We start from the raw sequence: 16,931 nt of genomic DNA on the forward strand, positions 1-16,931 counted from the left end.
GCTAATCATTGTAGGCTCTCTCCTAGAACTTCATATCATCATCATCATCATCATCACTAACATCATAACTGAACCTCCCTGATGGCTTCCTGCCTAACAAATAAACTAAGTACGTAGTTTATTTCAAAGTTGCCTCATGACAACTCTGAGAGAAGGCCTTTTTATTCCTATTATATAGAGGTAAAAAGCTATTTTATAGAACATCATTTAGAAACTGAAGGCCCAGTGCACAAATTCATGCATGGGTGGGGTCACTTGGGGCTGCCTGTGGCGATCGGGCCCCAGCTTGCACCCCCAGCTTCACAGCCCCACTTGGCATTTCACCTTGGCCTGGCACCATCCACTCACCTGCTCCACCATCCTGCCTGAGGAGCAATCGATCAGGGCCAGCTCCCACCTGGCTCCCTCAGTGCCTGGGAGCCAGCAGCAGCCCCACCCCCTGCCGCTGCTGCTGGTCTTCATCTGTTGGCTGTTGATGGGGTGATTGGACCCCCACTCATATGTGCCTTGGCCTGGAGCCACCTGCTCATCTACTCAACCATCCCACCACAGTCCCACTCATCAGGGCTAGCAGTGCCTTCATTGCTGTCCACTGCCAGCACTGTGTCACCAACGCCTGCCTTTTTCTGGGCCAACCCCTGGTGGACAGCACACATCATAGCAAGCAATCGAAGTCCTATTCTCTGAGTGGAATGATTGCCCTAGGGCAGTGTTTCCCAACCTTCTCTCATGATGAGAATCACCTGGTGGAGTTGTTAAAACACAGATTCCTGAATCCCAACTAAGAAGTGCTAAACTAGGATTTTTGGGAACATATAGGTAAAATTGTATACTTAACTAGTGCTCTAAGACAGATGTTATATACAGAGCACTAAGTTAGGTATGCAATTTTACCTATATGTTCTCAAAAATCCTAGTTTAGCACTTCTTAGTTGGGATTCAGGAATCTGTGTTTTAACAACTCCACCAGGTGATTCTCATCATGAGAGAAGGTTGGGAAACACTGCCCTAGGGGACAATTTGCATATTAGGCTTTTATTATAGAGGAAGTGTCACTTGCATTTGGTCAAATGACTAAAAAATGACAAAACTAGGATTAGGACTCAGATCTACTTGCCTTCAAGACTCAGTTACCCAAAACCTTTGACTGCCTGGATGCTTCCTCATGTATTGGCCTGAAGGGTCATCTTAGCATTCTTAATTCTCTCCTACCCTTGGCCCAATATACTAGCCCTTCAGTCTGTGACCTCCTGGGGACAGCATATGCCCCAGCTGCTCTCCACAGAGCTAAGTTCTCCAGTCCCCACAATTCTTTACTCTGCCATTCACCATTCCACTGCCAAGCTTTGTCTCCATATATCCTTCTGCTTAAACACCCATTTACTAGACTGTTGGATTATAGTTAAATTGCATTTTATTTAAGTAGTTCACACCAAAGTGTAAGTGACTACTAAGCCCTTAATGGTGGGAATTTGCCAAAGAGGATATCTGCTAACTTCAAAGACTAAATCTGAATGTGTTCCCAAAGGTGATCCCTAAAACATTGTCCAGTTACTTGGATGGCCTTCCCCAAGATGACCCCTAAAATACTTATATGTATGGTTGAAGATCTTGCATATATATATATTTGCTTAAAAATAAGTCTAATGAAATGTTTCATTAATGCACACTTTTCACTGTGATTCTCTCATTATTCCTTTGTTTCAGGTTAGTCCCTTCAAGTTCTGAAATTTTGGGTCCACACTATAAATCCCTTTGTTTGCCCACAAGCACCAGGATGGTCCAGGCCCAGCGTCAGAAAGACGTGATCATTAATTTACAGCAGAGACTTACTCCTTAGCTTTGCCCTCTCGGCATTTTCCAGAAAAGACCCAACAAACCATGGCTCAGTAGGGGTGGCATCAGAGCAGCCCCTTCAAAGCTGCAGAACAATGGTCTCTGTGTGGCTCCAAGAAATTCCATGCCACTCAGACTCAGATTTGTCTCGGTGACCACCAGCTGTCGGCATCTGTAATCCATTTGCCCATTCCATAAAGCCACTCAGACAGAACTTTCTGTAACCAGGATGGGGCCCAGTGATGTGGTCTAGGGAGGATAGCTAGGAGTGATTGGGCCAGTGCCAGATTATCCATAAGAAGAGACAACCTGAGCTGAGGGCACCAGCTCAACAGAGGTGAGATCATTTTTTTTAAATAACTTGACACTAGCTATGTCCATAAAAGCATTGAGGAAAATATTAGAACTTTTGGGGGCTTTCTTAAATTTATGTTTTGGTAGGTATTGTTTTTATTTTGAATTACATTTGCAGGAGCATCATATTCTTTTCAGTGCTTAAGACTTCTATGCCGAAACCGGTTTGGCTCAGTGGATAGAGCGTCGGCCTGAGGACTGAAGGGTCCCAGGTTCGATTCTGGTCAAAGGTATGTACCTTGGTTGCGGGCACATCCGGTGGGGGGGGGGGGAGTGCAAGAGGCATCTGATCGATGTTTCTCTCTCATCGATGTTTCTAACTCTCTATCCCTCTCTCTTCCTCTCTGTAAAAAAAATCAATAAAATATATTTTTTTTAAAAAGACTTCTAAATCTCTGGTCCAGGGTTGGGAACTATATTATATTGGATTGGGGTCAAGGATATGGACTACATACCACATAGGGGTCCCCAAGTCTTATGTGTATCTAAATCCCAGTGTCCAGCACAGTTCTGGCATTTGGGAACTCAGAAAATGTGTGGTGACCTGATCATGCTTATCCCTGCAGGCACCACTGCTGCTGGTGTTGCAGTCAACCAACCTGGCCACCCTGGGCTCCCCCCTGAAAACGGTAGCAGAGAATGATGAAGAGACCATCACCACCTCTACCCCTGCCCACCTCTGGTGACCACTCACTCTATCTTCCAAACTGAAGCATTTGGGAATGAAGAGACTGGAGGGTTAGAAATAATTCATAAGACTTTCTTAATTACCAACAGGTGTACTCCCGGTTGTTCTTGGCAGACCTGATGTATATCAATCTATCTATCCCTCACCAATGTTTTTTCACACAGGGTGACAATTTTTCCAGTCCCCACCTCTTTTCCTCCTTCATCCCTACCCAATGGCTCTTCCTTGGTCTCTGAGACACTCCCCTGAATTGTCACCCTCTAAGTCTTTCTAATTCTAGGAGGCCCAGCTCACATCAAATGTGACCATCCACCTGGACTACATCCGCAATGAGTGAAGGCAGAGCAATGGCACCTGTCAAACAAAGGCCATTCTTCCACGGGGTCCTGGATGCCAGGGAATGGCTGTATCAATGATTGTTCCCCACAATTCAATGTGGGAGGCCCAGAGTCATGTATTTTATTGCATTATAAAACAGCTTGTCAAGGCCTTAATCAAGTTCCTAATGCAAAGCAGATACTTCATCAACACATCTCATACGAAGACAGTGATGAAGCTAGTGTCTATGTCCAGTGCCTTGGAAGGTACAGGTACAGGCAAGAAGTATAAAAGACATCATTTCAACCGAGAAAGCCTTATCATTGAGCACCTGCTATGTTCCAGGCCCGATTCTAGGCACTGAGATGAACAGGAATCTGACAGAATTCCTACTCTAAAGGAAGAATTCATCTGAGCTTGAGTGGGAGAGAGGTAGGTAAACAACTGACCACAGCTGAAGCAGAATGCATTTAAGATAGGAGCACTGAGGAAGGAAAATGGCTTTGGACTGGAGAGACTAAGGATGGCTCCTTTGAATAGAGATACATGTGTTTTGAAGAATGAGTAGGAATGCAGTAGATTAAAGTCCACCCAAGAGGATGACTGATGAGCAGGCATACCAATGGGTGTCATCTGGGGCCATGACTTTGTCCAGTGTAGGTACTGAGTATATATGTTTTGGGGGTAGATAATGTAGAGAAAGAAAAGGCTAAAAAGGAAGATTTCGTATCACATTATAGAGGATTTTAAAAGTCAGGCTAAAGGAGAGAGATTATCCTATTTACTACTAGGAACCCTGGAAAGATCTGATTATAGGGGATATCCTCTGGAGAAATTAATTTAGAAGTGATGAATGTGGACTGGAGGCAGACAGGGAAATAAAGGCAGAAAGGACATGAGAAGATTACCATGCCCACCCCAGGGTGCATGTCACACCTGGGGCCCTAATAATGTGGTATTTATAGATAACTTCATTACAACCAAAGAAGAATAATAAGTAATAATCTATATATATAAAACCCTAATATGCAAATAGACCAAATGGTGGAACAACCGATCAACTGCTGACCACGAGGGGGCATGCACGGAGCATGGTGGGTGTCAGCAACAGGCAGCAGAGTGCAGAATATGGTGGGTGTTGGCCATTGGCCACAGTGGGATGGTGGAGCAGGAGAGCTGGGGGGGGGGGGGGGGGGCGGTGCGTGTAACTAGACCAAGATGGGGCACTAGTCCCTGTCATCAGGGCGAGCCTCTGGTGGTTACTGAAAATTCTTTGCTCCCACACACTGCTGTCTCGCCCAAGCACTGGCCCCACTTGCATCCACTGCCAATACCTGGCACCGCACCAATCGCTTGGCGCCATCAGTGGGGGGGAATGGTGGTGCCGGCCCCAATCGACCCTCAGGGCTTCTCCACCTCCCCCTGCTACTAAGGGGCGATTGGGGCAGCAGCCACTGCTCAAACCCACTGACAATGTCGGCCCTGCTCACACCCACTGCTGGTGACAGCCCCAATTGCTCTGCACTATCAGAGAGTGGAGTGGGGCTGGTGCCATTAGCACATGGAGTGGTGGCAGTGGGAGCAGGGCTGCAGGCAGACAGGGGACTGGGGCTGCAGTGGGAGGAGACAGGCGGGGGCACGGAGGATGGGCTGAGACCCGCCCTTGTGCCCACTGCAGCCTCGCAGCCTATAGTTCCTTTCAAAGTGCACGAATTCATGCACTAGGTCCCTAGTAATATAATAACATACACTATAAAGTAAGTACAACAGAAGCACAAACCACTGCCTGTTGCTTCAACTGGATATTTTGTGAGAAAAAGTCTCTTACAACTGGATGCCTTGGCCTTTTTTTTTCTCTTTATTGATTAAGGTATTACATATGTGTCCTTATTCCACCATTACCCCTCCCCCAACTCCTATTCATGCCCCCACCTCCCTTTTGTCTGTGTTCATTGATTAGACTTACATGCATGCATATAAGTCCTTTGGTTGATCTCTCCCCCTTACCCCTGCGGTCCCCTACCTTCCCTGAGGTTTGATGTTCTGGTTGATTTTTTCTCTGTCTCTGAATCTATTTTTATCCATCAGTTTATGATGTTCATTATATTCCACAAATGAGGGCGATCATGTGATATTCATCTTTCTCTGCCTGAGGATGCCTTGGCCTCTTAAGCACAACTGGGACCACTCCCCTAACTTCCCAGGTGGCATCCATTTAAAAAATGCCAATGATCCCAGTCATAGAAAGGTTTATCAGCTGGAGAGGAAAGCTAGGAACACACATGGGCACCTGTGTCCTGCTCCCATAAAAAGAAGCAAAACAAAAAGCCAGCAGAAATCCTGCTGTTTCCTTTGGTGAGGTGGTCCCGCTGCATTTTTTTTTTTTTTCCTTCTTTTTCTGTGTGGTGCTGGGATTGAAAATCCTGCCTGGAGCTTCCCAGGAGGCCTCGGCCTTTCTCCACCCCCACTCCTGCCTGAGGTCTCCACCCCTCTGCTTCTGCAGGAAAACATAGTCTCCTCCTAACGCCCCCAGAGTCCTCACGTCCCTGTCCCCCATACCTCACCTTATTTCATGCCTTCTCATGCTTCACTCACGTCATTCTTCTCTGACCAGGCTGCTCTCTAAGGTTGTACCTCTCTCCTCTGATTACAGTGCTGCTCACTTCCTCCATGGCTCTTTCCTCCATTTAAAAATGATTTACTTAACGTGATTGCTGATTCTCCCCTCAATGGACTGGAATGGCAATCAGGAAAGATCCCAGTGTCTTAGCACAATGCCTGCCTGTCAAATATTTGTCAAATAAATGGAGGGATAAATTAATGAGTGAATGGATGGTGAATGCGTGATAGCACGAAGGACACTGGGTTATAAGTGCTTCAGTTTCCCCTCTAGACAGTGAGAAGTTCGTATATAGGAACCTATTTATCACAATGCTGTATCCCCGTTGCCAACACAGGCTTCACGTTTGCAATAAGCACAGGTTGAAATGAGTAAAATCAAATTGGAGGAGACAGATCAGGGCTGCGTAAGCATAGGAGAGCCAGGAGGCAGCCTTCCCAGGCAGACTGGATTCTGGATTCGGATAAACTGATGTGGCAGGGATGTGCCTCCGGAGGCAGGGTAGAGAGAGGGCAGCTTAATGAGAACTGGGGGACTTCCATGCAGAAGGAGCAGAAGGCAACACAGAGGGAAATCCAGGCTGAGAGTCTGGGGAAACAAGCCCAGGCCTGGATTACTTTAACTGGGGTGTGACTTTGGATGTACCACCTCTTTCTCCTGGCCTCCGTTTGCTCCTCTGTAAAAGAAGTGGGACAGACCAGATTGTTTATAAGGTTCCTTCTCGCTGAAATATTGCATTGTGCAAAGTTTGACATTGAAAATAAATGCCAGCCCGGCTGAGGTGGCTCAATGGTTGAGTGTCAACCTATGAACTAGGAGGTCATGGTTCGATTCCTGATAAAGGCACATGCCCAGGTTGTGGGCTTGATCCCCAGTAGGGAGCATGCAGGAGGCAGCCAAGCAATTATTCTCATCATTGATGTTCCTCTCTCTCTCTCTCTCTCTCTCTCTCTCTCTCTCTCTCTCTCTCTCTCCCTTCCTCTCTGAAATCAATAAAAAAAAATATTTTTTTTTTTTAAAAGATAAGCCGAAACCGGTTTGGCTCAGTAGATAGAGCGTCAGCCTGCAGACTGAAGGGTCCTGGGTTCGATTTCAGTCGAGGGCATGTACCTTGTTTGCAGGCACATCCCCGGTTGGGGATGTGCAGGAGGCAGCTGGTCGATGCTTCTCTCTCATCGATGTTTCTAGCTCTCTATCCCTCTCCCTTCCTCTCTGTAAAAAATCAATAAAATATATATTTATATAAAAAAAAGATAAAGAAAATAAATGTCAGTTAAGGGAATGTAATAAGCATCTTGCTCATTCTGCAAGTCTGTGGTCTGCAGGTGACTCACTCCAGGCTGGGCCACACCTCCCCCATCATGCACACTCCTCCACATGTGCACACCAAATGCACACACAGAGGCCATGCCAGCCCAGGGCCCATCTCTACAGCCAAAGAAGAGCCAGGCAAAGACGGGCAGAGAAGTGTAACATTTACTACCTGGCTGTTTTGGGAACTTCTGCCAACCCCGTCCCTACACAAGTTCTGAGTCCCCTGCCATTGGCAAAACCCGAACTCCATTGGTCCTCAACTCTGGACTCCATGCCCGAATGACAGTGATGGGGACAGGGCAGCCATTCTCCTCTAGCCCTCTATTGCCACTTCCCTCTTCCCGAATGCCCTCCCTTCTTCCTAACCCCCCCTTCAAAGTCTCTAGAAGCTTCCCTTTCCTATTCCATTCCCCCTCTCCTTCCCACTTCTGACCTGTAACACTTCATTTCTGAGCCCCTTGCAAGGCACTCAATGCCACTGTCTTTCGTGATTTGCTTGTGTTTTGCCCTGATGGCTTCCCCACTGGGACTGGGAAGCATATGAAGGCAGGGACCACATTCTTTTTTTTTTTTTTTCATATGCTATTATGAACCCTTGTATTTTATTCGATTTCCTTCATTTTTACCTAATATCCTATTTCTTTTATTTTTCATTTTTTTAATTAAGGTATTATATGCATACATATCTTACCATTGCCCCCCCCACACTCCCCTACATGTCCTCCCTCCCCAGAGTTTTTCATCCATTGGTTGTACTTATATGCATGCATACAAGTCCTTGGGTTGGTCTCTTATCTCCCCCATATCTCCCTACCCTCCACGCTGTAATTTAACAGTCTGTTTGTTGTTTTTCTGTCTCTGTATCTATCTTTTTATTCATCAGTTTATGATGTTCTTTATTATCCATAAATGAGTGAGATCATGTTGTGTTTTTCTTTCAAGGGACCGCATTCTAATTGTTGTTCCAGGATCCCCAGCACACCAAGGAGGGCCGGGCCCAGGTAGCTGCCAAGCAGATGGGAGCTGCTGAGGTCCAAATCAGAGCAGAGCACGAGACGACCACCCAGGGTCCCCCTCCACATGCACAGCCTGCCACTTCTGGAGGAGATTTGGAGCAAGGAGTGCCTGCACCAAGAGAAATGCTTGGCTCCATGCAGCCCAAGCCTGGAAGTGCTCATGTCTTTTACCACTAGAATACCTCAAAGCCGAACTCTACGAAAAGGTTCCTCAAGGACTGGCTCTGTTTCATTTTCCCCTCCAGGGAGTGTCCCTGGCAGGGTGAACCAAGGAGCGGGGGCTTTTAAAGCATGTGAAAAGGCCCAACCGACGTGGCTGTAGTTGAGCGTTGACCTATGAACCAGGAGGTCACGGTTCGATTCCAGGTCAGGGCACATGCCCAGGATGAGAGCTCCATCCCCAGTGTGGGGCCTGCTGGAGGCAGCCAATCAATGATTCTCTCGTATCATTGATGTTTCAATCTCTCTCCCTCTCCCTTCCTCTCTGAAATCAATAAAAATATGTTTTATTTAAAAAAAAAAAAAAAAGCATGTAAAAAAAATTTTTTTCTGAGTCTGTCATTGCTTAGGGTTCAGCAATCAGATAGGCAAAAAGCAGGTAGTGGAAGGGGGCCACTGCTCTGCAGGGGAGACGCTGTTCTTACCCCAGAGCACAGCCCAAGCACAGCCCTGCTCTCCGCACTGCGGTTGCTGAAGCTGGGAGATGGGGTGGTTTCCTGCTGTGGGGGCCAAGAAGCAACATCTGGATAAAAAGCTTGGCTGAGGCCACTTGATGCAATCTCCTCAGGAAGGTAAAGGCGGTGGGAAATCAATTCAAGAGAGGAGGGGAGGCTGAGAGGGCACAGGAGGGGCCTCTTACCTCAGGCAGCCCGAGTAAGAGCCTTGACATTCAGGCTCCTTTCCCGATAAGCACAGGAACAGGTGAACCAGCCTTTCTCATAACCATAGCAACAGGCACATTGAGAAGACACAGAGGCTGAAATGCTTGTGCTGTCCAGTGGGTGCCCCTCCCAGCACCCCAGGACAGATTCCACACCCCTGGCGACAGAGATGAGGGGCAGCAGCTTATCACCCCCACTTTGGGAGGCCCCCTGGAGCCCCCCTGATTCCCTTGGTAAGCCTGTTCTGCAGTATCCTCTCCTTTCACACAAAATAGGAATTTACTCTCTCCTTTCCTCCACGGCACCCTGAAGATTTCAGCTTGCACCCACTTACTGGGCATTAAAGATGCAGGCTGGCCCTAACCAGTTTGGCTCTGTGAATAGAGCGTCGGCCCGCAGACAGAAGGGTCCCGGGTTTGATTTTGGTCAAGAGCAGGGAACTCAGTTGCAGGCTCAATCCCAGGTCCAGGTCATGGTGCTGCGGGGGGCAACCAATTGATGAGTCTCCCTCACACTAATGTTTATCTCTCTGTCTTGCCCTCTCCCTTCCACTCTCTCTGATAATCAGTGGGAAAATATCCTCAGGCCCTAGCTGGTTTGGCTCAGTGGATAGAAGGTCAGCCTGTGAACTGAAAGGTGCCAGGTTTGATTCCAGTCAAGGTCACATGCACAGGTTGTGGGCTCAATCCCCAGTGAGGGACTTGCAGGAGGCAGCCGATCCATGATTCTCTCTCATCATGGCTGTTTCTCTCTCTCTCCCTCTTCCTTCCTCTCTGAAGTTAATAAAAATATATTTTTAGCCAAAACCAGTTTGACTCAGTGGTAGAGCATCGGTCTGCGGATTGAAAGGTCCCAGGTTCGATTCCGGTCAAGGGCATGTACGTTGGCTGTGGGCACATCCCCCGTGGGGGTTGTACAGAAGGCGGCTGGTCAATGTTTCTCTCTCATCGACGTTTCTGGCTCTCTATCTCTCTCCCTTCCTCTCTGTAAAAAATCAATAAAATATATTTTATTAAATATATATATATATATATATATATATATATATATATTTTTTTTTTTTTTTTTTTAACTATCCTCAGGTGAGGATTAACAAAACAAAATGATGCAGACTGTCAGGCACCTGGACACCTCTAAGCCCTGGGCACCGCAGTTTTTGTTGCTTAAGCCTGAAAGAACTGTCCTTCCGGTCCACGGTAGTAACTTCTCTGTTGCCTTGAAGGGAGGGTTGAGCCCGGGACTGGGTGGCCCAGTCCCAATCACGAGGTGTGCACTGAACTTCACGCATTGGCTTTAAAGCCATAGAGGGCTTGGAGGTGAGACTCCGTGGAGTTGAGCTTTGGCAAGATGCCTGCTTTGAGGCAGATTGTAAATTATAAATAAGTAAAACGGCTCTGCTTCTCTTCCTTTGCCCCAGCATGTGGTGAAAAACAACAGAACCCAGCCTGCAGCCCTGTTTCCTCCTCAGGTTGGCTGCTCAGTCACGGGCACTGGCTTTATCATTGTGTCAGCATCTTAAGCCCATAATCCCCAGGCAACAATTTAGCAGATCCTCCCTCACCCCACGGAGACCTGGATGCGGATGCACCCTCACTACTAGCCATCAGCTCACTGTTGTTGTGGGGGAGGCGTGACTGTGGACCACCAGCCTCCCTGGTGACCATGTGAAATAACCAGGCTTCGGATAACTCGGCAGAAAAAGCAACAGCAGGAATTCAGAGCCCCCACGGGAATAGCTAATCCCAGAGAGAAATTCTAGCCAGTGTTGTACCTACCCACTGTGATGTTTTTCCACAACCGTCCAGTGAAAAGGAAACAAAGAGATTCGTTCTGGGTTTAGGGAATACGCCAGACACGGCAGAAACCAGCCTTTACCGTGGACAAGCAAATCCTCCCTCTTGGACTCTGGCTGCCTCCGCCCACCAAAGGGCAGTGCATTCTCCTCTGTCCATCGTGGTTGGCAGGGAGAGCACAGCAGGTGCTGCCCCCCTCCCCCCCACCTCCCTCTGTGACCTTCACTCCAGGGCCTCGTTTGTGAACGGACTTCATGCCTGAGAATCGGGCCTGTTTCCCAGGGCTGCTGAGAGCCATGGCAGGGACGGCTTAAAACCTGCAGACAAAGGAGAGTTCAGAATCCAGCAGCCGGAGACCACAGCAGTGGTGGGGGGAGGAGTGGAAAGGGGTCCCTGTCACCCTCGCCTTTAGCTCCATCCCAGTCCATGCTGATGGCTGGGTCTCATACCAACATGTTACAGGGGGTCCATGCCATCAAAGGCCCGAGATGAACAGAATTTGCTCCTCTACGCGTCACAGAGGGGACCCAGCAAGAATATGTTGATGATCAAATCATTGGGGTTCCCAGTTTTCTTCCCCAGTCAAGGTGGCATTTGCTCTGACTCCAAAACCAGAAACAGCAAGTGACAGGCTTATTATTATTATTATTATTATTATTATTATTATTATTATTTAAGAAAGAAAAGCATCAGTGTAGAAAATGAACGCTTGCCTCAACCAAGTAACATTTTATTTCATGGGATAAAAGCAAAGAGAACGAATTGTCAGAAGTCTCCCTCCAACATCATGAACATGCTTTCCGAAGGAAGTTATAAGAATTGTTTAAGGCGCGCAGAAAAGAGTCAGGCTTGCCTTTCTTCCAGAACATTCCCTGCCCTAGATGCACAGCACCGATACCACATCCCAGAAAAGAGAGAGGCTCACAGACACAGGAGCCAGACCCTGTACCCAGGGTCTCCGACTCTACGTTTCACAGAAAAACACCACAGTAACTCTCTCTTCCATAAAGACAACATATGTCCAAGAAAAATATATCCAAAATATCTTCATCTGAACTACAGTACAAAAATCCTCTCACTAGCCATAAAAATATTTCCCCCTATACACAAATATAATAATATGTAAAGCAAATTTGGAACACATGGATGGGGGGGGGGGGCGGTATAAAATCCCTGGGGATCTGGGCTATTTAAAGTCATTTTTGTTTGGGTTATTCCTCTGCTGGGTATAGGAAACTGGCTACAAATACATCCATCTCATGGCGCTCACCATTTTAACAGCTCTTTGCGTCATGGAATGTGGTACTTTTTAAAAATAGGCGACCCTTGGTGTCATGGAAAGAAGAGGAAAAGTTGGGGGGATCCAGGGAAAGAGGGAGGGAGGAAGGGAGGGGAGGAGGGAAGGGAAGAGGGACAGACTTGGGTTTCGGGGTGGGTTTGAAATACTCTGTGGTATAATGTAAAGAGGCCCAAGCTCGGGAGGCTTCCGCCATCCCACCAGATCCCCCCCATTCCCCTCACAAATCTGTCTCTCGGCTGGTGTCCAGGCAGAGGGCATACAGGGACCTCCGCAGGTCCACATTGCTCTTGGCCTTGAGGTGACACTTCTCTAGAGGGCAGCTGCCCCCTCGGGCCCCCTCAGCATTCTCCGGGGGTGACCCCTTGCAGAAGGACCCCTTGTTCCAGCTGGCCTTCCGCTGCTGGCCTCTGCCCTCCGGCCCCAGCCCCTGGCTCTGGTTGCCCTGCTCCTCCTTGAGGGCGGCCAGCTCCTCCGACTCGCGGTGGTCCGTCTCCCGGTGGTAGAAGTAGTTAAAGTTGGAGACGATGACGGGCACGGGCAGCGCGATGGTGAGGACCCCAGCGATGGCACACAGGGAGCCCACGATCTTGCCGCCGACAGTGACGGGCCTCATGTCCCCGTAGCCCACCGTGGTCATGGTGACCACCGCCCACCAGAAGGCGTCGGGGATGCTGGAGAAGTGGCTCTTCTGGTGGTCCACCTCGGCGAAGTAGACGGCGCTGGAGAAGAGGATGACGCCGATGAAGAGGAAGAAGATGAGCAGGCCCAGCTCGCGCATGGAGGCCTGCAGGGTCTTGCCCAGGATCTGCAGCCCCTTGGAGTGGCGGGACAGCTTGAAGATGCGGAACACGCGGACCAGGCGGATCACCCGGAGGATGGCCAGGGACATGGCCTGCTGCCCGTTCTGGCCGCCGCCGCCCCCGGAGGACTGCGGCTCGGCCAGCTCGGTGCCCAGGGTGATGAAGTAGGGGAAGATGGCCACCACGTCGATGATGTTCATGATGTTCCTGCAAAAGTCGGCCTTGCTCGGGCAGGCCAGGAAGCGCGCCAGCAGCTCGAAGGTGAACCAGATGACGCACGTGGTCTCCACGATGAAGAAGGGGTCGGCCAGGGTCCTGGGCAGCCGAGGAGGAGGAGGCGCCGCCGCCGTGGGGCCCGGGCCTGAGGAGGAGGGCGCCCCGACCCCGCCGCTGCTGCCATTGGCCCCCCAAGCCGCCGACCCCCCCAAAGGCGGGGGATGGAGAGCCGCCGCCGCCGCCGCCGCCGGGGGATGGCGGTGCAGCTCGCGCTCGTCCTTGAACTCGGGCAAGGTCTCCAGGCAGAAGGTGATGATGGAGACGAGGATGACCAGGACCGAGACGATGGCGACGGCGCGCGCGGAGCCCGAGCTCTCCGGGTACTCGAAGATGAGCCATACCTGGCGCTGGAACGGGCGGCGGGGCAGGGGCTTCACCTCCTCCTTGATGAAGCCCTCGTCCTCCCGGAAGCGCTCCATGGCCTCGTCCCCGAGCTGGTAGAAGCGGATCTCGTCGGCGAACACGTCCAGGGAGACGTTGACGGGCCGGCGGAGGCGGCCCCCGGACTGGTAGTAGTAGAGGATGCCGTCGAAGCTGGGCCGGTGGCGGTCGAAGAAGTACTCGTTGCGCAGGGGGTCGAAGTAGCGCAGGCGCCGGGCGGGGTCCCCCAGGAGGGTGTCGGGGAACTGCGCCAGGGTGCCCAGCTGCGTCTCGAAGCGCAAGCCCGAGATGTTGATGTGGACGCGCTGGTGGTGCAGAGCCGGCGCCGCGCTGTTGGGCACCGGGTGGTCCTCCGCCGCCGCGCCCCGGGCGGGGTCGCCTTCGCCCTCCTCGTCCCCCGGGGGGACCTGTCTATGCGGCTGCAGCTGCTGCGGGTGCAGCCGGGGCGAAGGCCGCCCTCCCGGCTCCGCGCTCCGGGGCGCGCCGCACCCCCCGGGCGCTGGCCCTCTGGGTCCGTCGCACAGCGCGGCCGTCGAGGGGCACTGGAGCTCCCCCTCTGGGACCTGGCCGCAGCCCCCCCGGGCCTCACCTCCTCCTCCTCGGACGGTCATGGCCCCGCCGTTCTCCAGGGGCAGCAGGGAGATCTCCATGGCCGCGGGGCGCGGGGCATGCTGCGCCCCTGTGGGTCCGTTCCCGCGCCCCCGCTCACACCCCGCGAGGGCCTGGCGTGGGGCTCCTCTCCCGCCGTCGGCTGGCGCACCAGTGGGGCGGGCGCTGCTGGGGTTGCTGGCGCGCGCGATCCCCTCGCTAGGTCCTGACGTCAAGAAGCCGCTGCCCAGCTAGCTCGCTGCCTTTCTCTGGGTTCTGGCAGCCCGTTACCAAGCAGCCAAAAGCCTCCTTCCAGCAGATGCAACCTTCAGCCGCCCCTCCCGGCGGCGCGGCGCCCGGCCTCTCCCTCCCTTTCCCTCCCCCCCCCCCCCCCCTTTCCCGCCTCCTCCCCTCCCCTCCTCTTCCTCCCGCCTCCCCTCCCGGGTACCCAAACAGCGTGCCTCTGGTCTCTCCGGAGGGCGCAGCGGGGGCCCTGAGCAGGGGAGGGAGGAGGGCTGAGAGGTCGCGCCAGGGCGAGGGAGAGAGGTTGGGAGGGAGCGGCGAGGATGGAGGAACAGGTTGTACCAAGAGCGCTGAAACTCCCGGGGCAACCAGATGAGAATAGCTCGGGGTTTCAGTTCACCTGGGAGCCCGCTGAACGCAGAGTGGACTCGAGGGGAAATGAATTGTCATGGGTTGAAGGGATAAATCTTTGGCTGCGTCAGAGTGAGAAAGAAGAGGCAACGGTCCTTTTCACATCTCTGCCCTTGGAGGAATGACGGTTCTCTCTTCTTTGGGAAACATTTCACACTGAAAGGGGCGAGGGAGAACTATATAGGCCTTGAAAGATGAGATAGATAGGTGACAAATAGATAGATAGATAGATAGATAGATAGATTTCCAAACCAATGGAGAAGCCTCTTCCCAACTCCTAACAAACCCACCAAGAGGTAATAGGCTGCAACCTTGCAGCTACCCCTGCCCTTGCCCTGGGAAAGCCCTCATTTCCGGTCCAGATAGCAGTGGTCAGCAGCCCTGTAAGTTAAGGTAGTGAGTTTGATACCTGGTCAGGGCACATACAAAAAGCAATCAATGAATGAATAGATAAGTGGAACTACAAATTGATGCCCCCCCCCAAAAAAAAATCAATAAATAACATATTTTTTAAAACTCCTTAATAGGGAAGGGGAGGAGGGATGAAGAAATCCTGGTGAGAGCTGTTCTTGCCCGGTGAAGGGAGCTAGCCACGGTGGAGGGACAGTTTACTTTTTGTAACATATTTTATTGATTTTTTACAGAGAGGAAGGGAGAGGGAAAGAGAGTTAGAAACATAGATGAGAGAGAAACATTGATCAGCTGCCTCCTGCACACACCATACTGGGGATGTGCCTGCATCCAAGGTACATGCCCTTGACTGGAATCGAACCTGGGACCCTTCAGTCTGCAGGCCAACGCTCTATCCCCTGAGCCAAACTGGTTAGGGCTAGGGACAAGTTTGCATGAGAGAACCAGGGACCTTGTGGAAGCCCTAGAGCTGAGGAACTCCCAGCAGTAGAATAATAACCAACACATACTTTGCTCTTATGATGCACCAGGCCCAGCAACCTGCTTCGTAAGTACTAAGATTATCCTTATTTTATAGATGAGGGAAATGAAACACAGTGAGACTGACTAACTTGCCAAGGTCATACAGGCAGGAAGTGGCAATGCTGAGGTTCAAACTTAAACATGCATGGATTGGGCTCTTGCTCCCGGCACTCCACTCCTCTGCAGAAGTGTGTGATCCCCTTTCCAGATGCAGGCACTCTCTCCCCGAAACGTGGGGCCTGAGAGCTTAAGTTCCCTCCTGCAGGAGGCAAGGGATGGCTAAGATAACAGCCAAGTCCTTCTGGGTTACCACACTGGGCTATCTATCTGCCCCTGCCCCAGCTCCAGCCACGTTTCAGTGGGCATCTATAGTCAAAGGAAATATCTTTCAAGGCAATTCTGGCAGTTCCAGATGTTTGTAGGTTTTAAGTTACCATAAAGTCACTGTGTTTTTTTAATGTCTGATTAGTTTTGTTCCTTTATATTTTTTTTTTTTTTTGGGGGGGGGGGCGGTGTTATGAGTGTGGATGCTACAGTCTCTTGTCTGCCATCTGCACAGGCGGGATGTTTTGGAAACTTGGTACCAGGTGCACAAGTGTGGGTTGAAATAGCAGGGTGTGGACATGAAGGCCCCTGTCTGGCTGGAGAAGTGTATGTGCGTGTGGCTTTTTGAAGTGTATGTGAGAGTGGACATGATTTCAGCAGGTGGACATGTTTTCATTGTGTGTGACTTGTGCATGTGATTGGCTGTGCTTACAGATGTGCATGAGTGAGGAAGGGGCAGGAAAGTGAAAACCAGTATGTGGAGGCATCGCTGGTTGACCGAAGGGCCTTGCACGCCCCTCCCCAGACCTCTACCATTCCTGCTCCGTCTGCTCTGGGTTTTTGTTTTTGTTTTTGTTTTTTTAATATATTTTATTGATTTTTCACAGAGAGGAAGAGAGAGGGATAGAGAGTTAGAAACATCGATGAGAGAGAATCATCGATCAGCTGCCTCTTGCATACCCCCTACTAGGGATGTGCCCACAACCAACGTACATGCCCTCAACCGGAGTCTAACCCGGGACCTTTCAGTCCGCAGGCCGACGCTCTATCCACTGAGCCAAACCGGTCCCGGCTGCTCTGGGTTTTTATTTTCTCTGGCTCTGAGGTTGCCAGTCAGGGTCAGGTATGCCCTTG

The 16,931-nt window shown here is 50.7% G+C and overlaps 1 protein-coding gene across 1 annotated transcript; it reads right to left on the reverse strand.

Moving 5' to 3' along the window:
- Positions 1–11,529: 11,529 nt before the first annotated feature.
- KCNA5 (potassium voltage-gated channel subfamily A member 5) lies at positions 11,530–14,352 on the reverse strand. The gene has a single exon (XM_084878479.1). It carries the CDS (start codon positions 14,225–14,227, stop codon positions 12,338–12,340), a length of 1,890 nt encoding a protein of 629 aa, XP_084734605.1. The 5' UTR covers positions 14,228–14,352; the 3' UTR covers positions 11,530–12,337.
- Positions 14,353–16,931: the final 2,579 nt, after the last annotated feature.

The sequence above is a fragment of the Pipistrellus hanaki genome, assembly GCF_964339955.1.
Source record: "Pipistrellus hanaki genome assembly, chromosome: 3".
NCBI lineage: Eukaryota > Metazoa > Chordata > Mammalia > Chiroptera > Vespertilionidae > Pipistrellus > Pipistrellus hanaki.

Coding starts and splice junctions, on each gene's coding strand:
- KCNA5 (XM_084878479.1), bottom strand. CDS start 14,227: ATGGAGATCTCCCTGCTGCCCCTGGAGAACGGCGGGGCCATGACCGTC.